The 12,415-nt window shown below is 38.8% G+C and overlaps 1 protein-coding gene across 1 annotated transcript in view; it reads left to right on the top strand.

Moving 5' to 3' along the window:
* The window catches only part of LOC311306653 (LIM and SH3 domain protein 1-like), a 153,963-nt gene extending 149,509 nt beyond the window's left edge, over positions 1-4,454 (top strand). Inside the window, exons 4-7 of the mRNA XM_084435176.1 lie at positions 1,840-1,947; positions 2,665-2,743; positions 3,200-3,288; positions 3,378-4,454. Of these exons, the coding sequence (XP_084291302.1) occupies positions 1,840-1,947; positions 2,665-2,743; positions 3,200-3,288; positions 3,378-3,548 (447 nt within the window). The 3' untranslated portion in view covers positions 3,549-4,454. The remainder of the gene's footprint in view (positions 1-1,839; positions 1,948-2,664; positions 2,744-3,199; positions 3,289-3,377) is intronic.
* The last annotated feature ends 7,961 nt before the right edge of the window (positions 4,455-12,415 follow it).

The raw sequence follows: 12,415 nt of genomic DNA, 5'->3' as shown, positions 1-12,415 counted from the left end.
AGTTTTCCCTGGTGTCTGCGCGTGCAGTAAGTGGGCGGGCAATATGCTAATGTTTCGTCTTGATGTCACAACGAAACGGCTTATGACTCGTTTGAAAAACAATTCATTTCATTGACTCAGAGTCGACTCTTACTTTTGAAAGATCGATAACTTTATATACGGTGCACTTTCAGATTTAAAACTTTGCAGGATGTTTTCATTCATTTAGAGCTATGTTACACACTACATGAAAGTCATTTTCAGAATCCATAATAGGGGCCCTTTAATAAGAATACAATTATATTTAATTTAAACAGGGAAGACAATGCATTGTTTTTTGTTTTTTTTTTAATACATTTGATCACTTTGTACAATTTATGTAGTTATTATTTCTAGTTTTTCAGGTCAGTCTATTTCATTTGTCTTTGTTCTATTGTAGTTTGTTTTCTTTGCTCTTTCTTTATCACTGTTTAATTGTCTTCAGTAAGACTGAGTTTTTTTAGGCTAGTATTCGTTTTTTAAGTATAAAAAAGGTATACATTTTTTTGATGATATAAAAGCCTTTTTTAAAGCAAAAATAACTATATCATGATATATATCGTTATCGTAAAATAAACTTACTCTCATCGTGATATATGGTATTGGTCATATCCTATCCCAAAGTGTGCCTGAAAAGTTCTAAAAAGTCAACAAATCTGGTTTCAAAAAACGTGTGTGTGTGTATATATATATATATATATATATATATATATATATATATATATATATATATATATATATATATATTTTATCAAGCTTGTATATTTAAGTTCAGTAATTTCACTTAAATGACAATAAATAGGTCATTTTCATTACCATTTAAGTGAAATTACTGAATTTAAATATACGAGCTATATATATATATTTATATCATATTTATAAAAGTGTCCATTTTTAAGACAATAGACCCTTGTGATATGTCATATTATGTTTTTGTTTTGTTTTGGTTTTTTTAAATCAGATTTTAACATATTTAGATTATATGCTATTCAACACTGCAACATACTAACATTGGCGTATTAATAACATATTTCATTATTTTAAAACTGCATGATGATAATGCATATAATAATTTAAATAGTGATATAATAATAATATCCATCATTATGAAAATCCTCATGTACTTCTGTTATAAAATATTTGAATGTTGTTTTTGAAGCAGTAAAAGCATAGCAGGGGTGCTGTTTGTGGCTGAAAGTTCTCTCTGACAGCAGTATAAATTGTAGTTGTACTATCCCAATGTAAACTCAGGGCAGTGCTGCTTGCATGGCAGTAAATATGCCTCTGCAATATACTGTACGTAACTGCCTAATTTCTTTCTTTTTTTTCAACTAATAGATTCAGTGGTTGCATGTTGTTCTGTCAAACTGATTTTATTCATGAGAGTTTGAGTATGTGGTTTGGTTTTCAGTATAAAACAGCTTGTACAACATTTAGCTAAGATGATCCATACCTCTTCATGCCAGTTCCATTTTTACTGTATATCGAAGGATATCCAGAGTCTGTCTATGTGCTGAATCAGATCTTATGTGCCTACAGCGAATGGTATATATTTACTGCCAAGGTTACATGTGTAGACTTGTTAGTGGCTGTTCCTGCTGGACACTTTGGATTTTTCACATTTTCTGCACTATTTTGCAGGGTAATTCTGTTTTAAATGTTGTAAAATGTGTTAAAGAGAGCTGAAAGTACTACACACTTTGTGAATGGTGGTCATTATTGCATGAAGATTCTGTGTGGGCTGCTTATAAAAGCTTGTTTTTGCACCTGTCACCTTTCTGAATCTGTTTACCCGACATTATCCATTTCTATCTCTTCCAGGTGCTATACAAAGAGGATTTTGAGAGGAACAAAGGGAAAGGCTTCAGTGTGGTGGCTGATACACCAGAACTGCAAAGGGTTAAGAAGACGCAAGATCATATTAGCAATGTAAGAGATTCATGAAACAGTATTTACAGATGCACCTCACTGAAAAACATTATCAGCATTGCCATATTTATCCATTGTGTACTACTTATCTAGATTCTCAAATACTCAGGATTGCTAAATTGCTAAATCTTCACACTCCCTTGGTTTTCCTGCTTGCTTGTCTCTCCCTCCCACTTTTCCTCTCTCACCGTTTTATCCACATTATGTGTCATGGAATGTTGCCAAGCAACTCTCTGATCAGTGGTAGCAGCAGCATTGAAAATATTGACCCCTTGTGGTTGAAATGAGTAACAACAACATTAAGAAAGTTTTACACACATGAAATTAAAACTATTGGCCTTTAATCTGTGTATATATTACCTATTCTATATTGAGAGTATGTATATAGTAGTGTACTCCTGAATGTTGACACAATTAACTTTTTTTAGCATAAAAACGGTGGTAATACATTTCTTCTCACAATTATTAATTGGTTATTTATTCATTTTGAAAGTCTTTATTGCTTTGATCCATAGTACAATCTGTCAGTCGTGGTTTGGCTGAGCAGTGATGTAAACAGCTGGATATTTTTAGAAGGGACTTACCCTTTGATTTGTACTGCATTAACTTCCTGTTTCAAACTGCACTTTTTAAACTATTTTGTGGCATCTTTAGACATGCCCGACCCGTAGTGTTTCTGTGACTTAGTAATGTTTTTTTGTGTGTGTGTGTTAACAGATAAAGTATCATGAGGACTTTGAGAAGAAAAGTCAGATGGGGGGAGAGGGCTCACCCACTAATGCCTTCGGCAATCAGGGTATGTATAGGTACACTGTCGCTTTTGGCTTGCATAGTTGGGGACACTTAATATTCAACAATGTTATTGATCTGCCTGCATTGACACCATTATATGATAACTGAACTGAGCTGGACGATGACATCATTGTTGACACCACAGAGCGGCTGTATAGATAAATTAACTGAATTAATAACTTTTTTACAACAAAAATGAACCATCACTGAACTTACTTAAGCTGGACTATTACACTATTTTCTTCTAGATCTACTGTACAGACGAAAAAGAAAACCGTATCATTATTTTCCTGTTATCACTATAAAGCTGCTTTGAAACAATCTGTATTGTAAAAGCGCTATATAAATAAAGGTGACTTGACTTGACATAAAGTACCCATTTTTCATGCTGTCTGTAGGATATGGTTTGCATACTCTGAGTGTTTTTTTTTTTTTTTTTTTTTTATGGCTCTGTGTCCAGGCTTCCAGCCACCAGCTCACTCTCCGAGTTACAACAATGTTCCAGAGCCTGAGCATTCAGCTGCTGCTCCACTGCCCTCTAGTGGTGGGGTAAGGATTCTCTCCATTACTCATTTTTAATTTTTTCCCCATGCTTAGACTTAGTTCTTCCTAACCTTGTGCATCTGTTCCTACTGAAGCGTTACAGGGCCGTATATGACTACACCGCTGCCGATGAGGATGAGGTATCGTTTGAAGATGGCGACTTAATAGTGGACGTGCAGCAGATAGATGAAGGCTGGATGTTCGGACGTGTGGAACGCACAGGACAGCAGGGGATGCTCCCAGCCAACTACGTCGAGGCAATCTGAGCCCTATTGTATGTCGTTATTAATTCAACTTGATCTGAGTCAAGACAGAAGAACTCAACCAGATAGCTAGATTGGCAAAGCTGAAATGCTTAGAACAAAACCACTTGAGTACACCTTTTTTTTTTTTTTTACTTCCCATTTGGCTTTTTGTTTTTGCTGTTTTTAGGCTCTTCCTGCGATGCTTCATATTTTTTATGGGGTTGTGTATTGCTTTGCAGTTGCATATAAATTGTTCTCTGTCTTTGATTTTAAAACTGCAGTGAAGTGGGTCAAACTTTTCTACATCAATTGGGCACAGCAATTATTGCAATAGGGCTGAAGAATGTTTTTTATATAATGTAAATGGCCATGTGAATGGACAACATTCATCATTCAAACAATGACTTATGCAGTACAAAGTCTTAAACAATGGACTTCTGACCACAAGCACTGCAGAACTGTTACAGACTCCCTCTGCCTCTGGAGTACTCTATTATGCACTTTGGGGGAATACCAAAAACAATATAAGTGCTTTTTACAAGTAGGTACAATAGACAGAATGCTGTTGTCCTTTCAGAATGAGATGAACCACAAAACAATGATGTAGGAGCCATACTTACCACCTTATTTAATTTGTATAAATTTGTTCATTTAAATATCAGTTTGTTGTGTTTTGTTAATTGTGTTTATTTCTCTGAGTGTGTGCCCTCTATAGGTGAGAGGTGAAAAATTGTATAAAGGATAGGCCACCCCTGACAGGAAGGGGGCGCTGGTGCAAGAGCACACAGTCTTTTGACCGTACACATGGAGCTAGGGTGGCATGGTACAACAAACCTGCAAGCAGCCTAAAAGTTGTTTGTTTTGTTTTATGTTACAATGCATCTTTATTTTTGATTTAATAAACTTCAGTTATTTGTTTGGAACATCAACACGCCTCTCTGGATCTATTTATGGTACGCGTCAGAATTATAGCATCAGCATCTCTCACAGTGGACAAGGAACAAGGATTAAAAATAGGAGACTTGTTTTACCACTACAACATGTCAAAAGACTTGCTTTGAAAATGGACTTGTGAAAATGGAATATGTTTGGGAAAAGAGTATCCTTAAACTTGAACGGAGTGGATGGACTGTTTGAAGACTGCATGGCATTGGTTGCAGAGAACAAAGGAAACATCTCAAAGAGGTATGTGCTTGCGGAAACAATGTGCTGAGTTCAAATTGAATGTTATTGGAAAGACTTTCAAGTTTGATTCTGCAAACTGTGGATGAAAGGATTAATTTGATGAAAGAGTTCAAAGGTCTTGATGCATGCCATTTTAAAGAGGAATCAAAGGAAATTTGAAAAGTTTGTGTCCTTGGAAAGAGGACATTTGCTTGTTGGAAAAATGGACGAGTCTTATCTAGAACAATCCCCAAACTCAGCTCAAAAAGACTTGAATGAGGTTGCTGCTCGTTTGAAAGCCTCTAGAGCAGGCAAGATGGCACACCTTACAAGACGAATGAATATTGTTAACTCTTTGATGACTGATGCTGAATATCTTGAAGAAGTAAAGGGAAACATGATGAAGTTCAATGAAATGTTTGATGAATTCAAGTCTCTTCAAGAATCATATGTACAAGTGTTGAGTGAAGAGGATAAAGTTGAAGACCTGAAAACCTGGTATGAACCAAGAATGAAACAAGTTGATGTGTTTGTTTCTACTGTTGAGAATTGGATGTCTACTATTCAAGAACCTGACTCTCAAACTAGTACTCAAGTTTCTTCTGCTCTAAAAATGGATGACCAGCTAAATGATGAAGATAACACTTCAGTTGTTTCATCTGTGCGTAGCAGTAGATCTGGCAGATCTAGCAGATCACATTCAAGCAGATCAAGTGTGTCAACATCAGCCTCAGTGCGTATCTGTGCAGAGGCAGAGAGGGCAGCTTTACTTGCCAAAGCCAATGCACTGCAACGAAAACATGCTATAGAGAAGAAAGAGGAGGAACTTAGAAAGATTAAGGAGGTGTGGGAAGTTCAAGCTGAAATTGCTGCCAACACAGCAAAAATTGAGTATCTCAAAAATGCTGAGACCTCAATAACCAATGGAAATGCTGTTGAAGAAGATGCCATGAATGTGTACTGTAAAGAGATGCTGGATAAAAACCTCTCCAGTGCAACAAACGCACAAGATGTGCGCCCAAAATAAACTTTCCCAACTCAGACTGCAAGACATTCTTATCCTCAGAATATCAATGCAATTCAACAATCCACCATTGTGAACACTGACTCCAAATCCCCTGCACAAATCCCTCATACAGCTCAAGCAAGACCTCAAGAAAGTAGAGAATCATCTTCTAATGTCATTCAAGGGCCTGATCTTGCTAGAATTCTTCAAAAACAAAACAACTTGACAGACATGCTTGTAAAACAACAACTTCTTTCCACCTTACCAAGAGGGGAAATTCCTATTTTTAGTGGAGATATTCTGCAGTACAGGTCATTCCTTCATTCTTTTAGCACATCATTGAAACTAAGACGGATGATAATGCAGACAGGCTGCACTTTCTCATTCAGTACACAAGGGGGCTACCACAGGAGCTGGTAAGAAGTTGCCAACACATGTCATCGAACCAAGGTTACCAAAAGGCAAAACAGCTATTGAAAGAACACTTTGGTAATGCATATAGGATTTCATGTGTTTATATCGAGAAAGCACTCTCCTGGCCTTCAATCAAACCAGAAGATCCAAAGGCTTTACAGGCCTTCGCATTGTTTATTAGAAGCTGCTGTAATAGTATGGAAGACTTGGAGTTCATGGAAGAGCTGGACACGGTCTCCAATATGAGGAGTATTGCTTTTAAGCTCCCATACAAGCTCAGAGAGAGGTGGCGCACAAAGGCATTTGAGTTGCAAGAACAGAGGAGAACCAAGGTAAAGATGGCAGATCTCGTCAGCTTCATTGAAAAACAAGCTAACATTGTCTCAGACCCAATATTTGGTGATATCCAAGACTCAAGCCCAAGTAAAGGAAAGCCCAAAGTATTGAAACCCAAATCCAAAGGCAGTTTTGCTACCAATGTGCATGTGAACTCACCACAGACCGCATCTAAGGGTTCCCAGCTAATATCATGTCTCTACTGTAACAATGGACATGATTTGATGTCATGCTTGCAGTTTGAAAAGCAGCCACACAGGGAAAAGATCAACTTTGTTAGACAGAATGGAATCTGTTTTGGGTGTTTAACCAAAGGAGGACATCTGAGTAAAGACTGCACACAGCATCTTTACTGCTCCATATGCAACAAACAGCATCCAAGTGTGTTACACATTAAAGCGTTGGAATCTTCAAAACAACTTAAAGGGACACTTCACCCATGGGAACATTGATCTTCATTGAAAGTGGGTCATATATGTAGTCGAAATGTAAAATAAATTTTGAATTTGGTGCCTTCTTGACCGAGGAAAGAAAGAAAGTAACTTCAGGACGCATTTGTATGAAAGACAACAACTCCCACAATGCACCACATTGCACAGCTGCGCAAGCCACTCCCACTAATCCAGAACAGCATATGAATCACTCATCCGTCCATAAGGCTAGCTACCTACAACCGGAGCTTGAAATTCATTTCACACAAAATGTCTAACGTTAGTTATTTGGCGAACTCATTAATGAATTACTCCTCATTTGTATTTCTTTCGAAATGGTGAATTATTGCATGGTAACGTTACCGGGATGTTCAGTCAGATGCGGTGCGACCGTGCGAAACTAGGATGGTTCACAACACAAACGTCCGTGTCCTCGTCTGATTCAGAGATTTCGTCTAGGAGAAATTCTTTGCCGCAGACGGACTCTATCTCTGTGTTCGTAGCGGTTCGTAGTTGCATAGTGAGATCACCGGCGCCACCAGTCCGCCCTAACTCGAGCCAGTCTGGGCTTCTCGTCCGCGACAGGCAGGTCTTCCGCCTCGGCTGCTCTTCGCTATAATGTGGCTTGTAAAGGTAGCCACAAACACCCGATTCGAGCAGCAGACTTCCGAAATCCTCTTCTTCTACATCATATTGAGTAACGTTACCCTCCGCTATTGTCATATCTTCACAGCTGGCTCCACAGTGCCTGTTAGCTTAGCTTCCAAACAAGATGGAGGATATTGCTTTCAGTTTCAGAAAGTGAAGTCCCACCCACTGATCTGTAATAGGTCTGTAGCGTGAGCGGGTCCCGCCCCCTGGAATAATGAGGAGCTAGTGTTTGTAGTCTCTACACTTTTCAATGAAATGTGACTTCCTGCTTATTATGACGCAAAATGATGATTTTTACGTCATAATAAGCAGGAAGTAAAACACTTAAATCCTTATTTCTCCCATCTCAGGGAAAAATGAACGAAAAATCCACGTTTATTATAATATATGACTGGGTTTCTAACAATACAAAGCTTAATGCAAATGGGTGAAGTGTCCCTTTAAGAAAACACCTGTGAGTAGCACACAGGTCTCTCTTCAAGATGGTAAGCATGCTGGAGTCAGAAACATGCAGATTTATACAGAGTGTTTGTTGTCGATTGTACCTGTTAACTGTCACCCCCCTTTTTTTGAGTAGACGTTAAAATGCACATTTCGAACTTAAATGGTTGTAATTAAATAATGCTTTGGAGTATAGACGTACAATTGGTCTTGTTTTAAAGAAGACATTTGGCAGATTTTTGTAGAAATGAAATAAATTAAGAAAGTGAAACAGGAAAAAAGTTATAGAAGTTTGAGTTTATGGAAATGTACAATGTAAAAAAATTAATTATTCATATTTTATATAAAATATATATTTTTAAAACCTGGGTGACTCTAAAACTGCAAAAAAATCAAAGCCAAAAATCTGAACAAGTTGTGTTTCAAAATTTAGGTTGATATCTCAAAAAATGAGCTTTCAGTAAGATTTTGTTTGGGCGCAGTACCAAACTTTTTCACTAGGTGACAACCAGACTCCATTGCTGCCCATATAAGGGCGCCTCCATTTCCATATGTGGTGATCTGAACCATTATTTCCACAATTTTCATACAATTTATGAAGTAGACATTCTATTCAGAAGTAATATGGGAAGTTTGGCAGATTTTGATATGAATTCAACCTCTAAGAAACACATAAAAATGTTCATTGCTATTTCAAAATAAAGGTCTGAACACGCCTTAGGAATATGAAAATATTCTTGATGCAAATTGATAAATTACGGCTCCTCTGTAATTTATTTTGAAAATCAGTCACCAAATATGAAAACTAGAGATTGTAAGCTTTCAAATGATATATAGTTTGTCAAGATTAGTTTAGGTTTAGTATAGGATATTACTGTTTTAAATATGTAATGGATTTTGGCCCACCGGTGGGCCCGTGACAGTTAACAGGTTAAAAGTTCAAAAGGAAGTAAGATTCTGCACACATATGCCTTTCTTGATCCTGGTAGCTCGGCAAGCTTCTGCACAGAGGATCTTATGAGGAAACTCAACATTACTGGAAGAAAGACCAATATTCTTCTTCGGACAATGAGCCAGGATAAGTCTGTGCCCTCTTACATTGTCAGTGGGTTGGAAGTTTCTTCGCTGGAAGTAAGTAACTTCATCCACCTGCCAGAAGTCTACACCCAAAAGATCATGCCTGTTGACACCTGTAACATTCCCACAAAGGAAGAACTATCTAAATGGACATTTCAGAGTAAATCCAGAGGAAATGTCAAGAATTAAAAAGACATCACTTGTTGGAAAGCGCTTGAAAAGATTCAGCAGCCTATACAAGCTAGATCCAGTGATGGATGATGGAGTTTTGAGGGTTGGAGGAAGATTGGACAAGTCTGCAATGCCTGAGGAGACCAAGCGACCAATAATTCTTCCAAAAGATATTCACATCTCCACACTTATCCTTCAACACATACACGAACAGCTCGGACATGCTGGCAGAAACCATGTTCTCTCACACCTGAGAAAGAAATATTGGATTATAAATGCCAATTCTGCAGCCCGTAAAGTTCTTTCTAAATGTGTTGTGTGCAAGCGTGTAAGAGGAAAGATTGGAGAGCAAAAGATGGCAGATTTACCAAAGGAAAGACTACAAGCTGATCTCCCACCTTTCAGCAATGTTGGCGTTGACTACTTTGGACCTTTTGTAACAAAAAGAGGAAGAAGTCAGGTAAAAAGATATGGGGTTATTTTCACTTGCATGACAAGCAGGGCAGTTCACCTAGAAATGGCTCACTCACTGAACACAGATTCCTGCATTGACGCTTTAAGAAGATTCATAGCCAGAAGGGGCCAAGTACTGCATATTCGATTTGATAACGGGATTAACCTGGTGGGTGCAAAAAGAGAGTTACAGAATTCACTTTCAGAATGGAACCAAAGTAGAATCCAGAAGGCAATGCTCCAGAAAGGAATTCAGTGGACGTTTAATCCTCCAGCAGCTTCACATCATGGGGGAGTATGGGAGAGGCTCATTCGAATGGTGAGGCAGATCTTCTGCTCTATTTTACAACAACACACCCTCAATGATGAAGGACTACAAACACTCTTTTGTGAGATTGAATAAATTTTGAATAGTCGTCCCATTACCACATTGTCTGATGACCATCATGATCTGGAACCTTTGACACCAAATCACATTCTTCTGTTAAAGTCTAGCCCTACATTGCCACCTGGATTGTTTCAAAGGTCAGACGTATACAACAGACGTCAGTGGAGGCAAGTACAGTATTTAGCAGACCTGTTTTGGAAGAGGTGGTCACAAGAATACTTACCATTACTACAGGAACGACAGAGATGGTTAACTGCAAAAAGAGGATTGCAGAAAGGAGATATGTGACCCGTCACGGAAACCAGGGACACAAGTCGGCAGCACAACTTTCGAGCAAAATGAGAAAGAAGAGGTTTTTTTTCAAAATTGGTGATTTTCGTTTTTTTGCAGAATCTGTTAGTTGAGATCACGAAGAAGCCTCTCCATGTTTGAGATAGCAGTATTGGTATATTTAAAAGCGTACATTTTGATGTTGAAATCGGCTTGTTTTTCGGAGATTCTAGCACGCAGTAGGGGCGTGTCATTGTCGGTGTGTATTTCCATACTGAATAAGCCGGCGTGGCTACTTATTATGCAGCGCTCTGGCCGGCTCTATCTGATTTCAAAATTCAATGAAGATGGACGCCAATAACATTACGATGTCCAGCAATCGATTTAAATAGTAGGTTACATGGGGTTTAATTTGTCGTTTAATGAGATGTAGCCTAATACATGTTGTCAGTGCCAATACATAGATCCGCCTATAGAATTAACGTGTATATGAATGGTACAGTGGTAGAGCTTTCGCCAGCCGTGTCAGAGGTTGAGAGTTCGAATCCGCCCTTGTATAGGTTTTTTTTTTTTTCTCGTATAGTTTTTTTTCTCTCATCAAAACGATTATGTTCATCAGTGGTTGTATATCAAGCAGGGACACGCAAACGTTTGAATTATTTTGTTATTTCAACAGAACGAATCGAATAGAGAGTATCAGCAACGCAACGGATTGAAGCGCGCGTCGAGTGAAGACAATGCAGTGTGTGCGCGCGAGCCACACGAGTAAACACTGTATTTGCGCCACTGATCGCAGCGGCAACGAGCACATTGATCACTTGATTAAAAAAAACACATTTCAGCGCTAGTATCTTATTTAAAAAACGAACGAAATGAATGCTCTGCCAGTTAACTGGAGATGTTTTATTTAGAGAATTTGTAAAATTGGTACATTCAGGGGGGAGGGGGAGACGGGGGAGCTTTACAGGGGGTATGACTTATCTAAATGAGATGTAAATGAGCCCTATTGTCATTCCCAGAAGGGTGAGAACTTGCCAATCTTTAGAAGCAGATTTCTACCATTTCAGTTTTTTTGAGTGCTTACCTTCAAATGGCCACAACTTCTCCAAATATTATCAGATTTCCATGTGTTACACATCGTTGGAAAGCTTGAATACTACACTTTCAGAATATGTGAATAACTCAAAATGCCCCAGAACCGACTTGTGTCCCTACTTTCCGTGACTGGTCACATATTGTGTTAGTCGTGGACAGTTCAGCACCTCGTGGATCGTGGCCTATGGGAAGAGTAACAGAAGTTTTTCCTGATTCCAAAGGACTCATAAGAACTGTTAAACTTAAGACGAAGACTGGTTTCTTAGAAAGACCTATTACCAAACTTTGCCTACTATTGGAAGATGCAGAGGGTTAGAATCTGGACCATAGAGGTGACGACTGTGGAACAATTAAAGGGACACTTCACCCATTTGCATTAAGCTTTGCATTGTTAGAAACCCAGTCATACTATTGAATGGTTGTGCAACACTCTCTCATTTTCCCCTGAGACGGGAGAAATCCGTTATTTACCTCTTACACTTCCTCCTACAATGACGCAAAAATCGTCATTTTGCGTCATTGTAGGAGGAAGTGTAAGAGGGGGGGATTTCTGTTGAGACTACAAGCACTTGTTCCTCATCTTTCCCAGGGGGCGGGACCCGCTCACGCTACAGACCTATTACAGATCAGTGGGTGGGACTTTACTCTCTGAAACTGAAAGCAATATCCTCCATCTTGTTTGAAGCTAAGCTAACAGGCGCTGTGGAGACAGATGTAAAGTTATGACAATAGCGGAGGAGAGTACTCAATATGATATAGACTAGAGGAAGAGGATTTCGGAAGTCTGATGCTTGAATCAGGTGTTTGTGGCTACCTTTACAAGCCGCATTATAGCGAAGAGCAGCCGAGGCAGAAGACCTGCCTGCCGCGGACGAGGAGCCCGGACTGGCTCGGGTTAGGGCGGACTGGTGGCGCCGGTGATCTCACTATGCAACTACGAACCGCTACGAACACAGAGATAGAGTCCGTCTGTGGCAAAGATTTTCAACGA

The sequence above is a fragment of the Rutilus rutilus genome (genome assembly GCF_951802725.1).
Source record: "Rutilus rutilus genome assembly, chromosome: 16".
Lineage (NCBI taxonomy): Eukaryota > Metazoa > Chordata > Actinopteri > Cypriniformes > Leuciscidae > Rutilus > Rutilus rutilus.
Note: the sequence above shows the minus strand (reverse complement) of the source record. Positions and strands in the feature narration are given on the sequence as shown.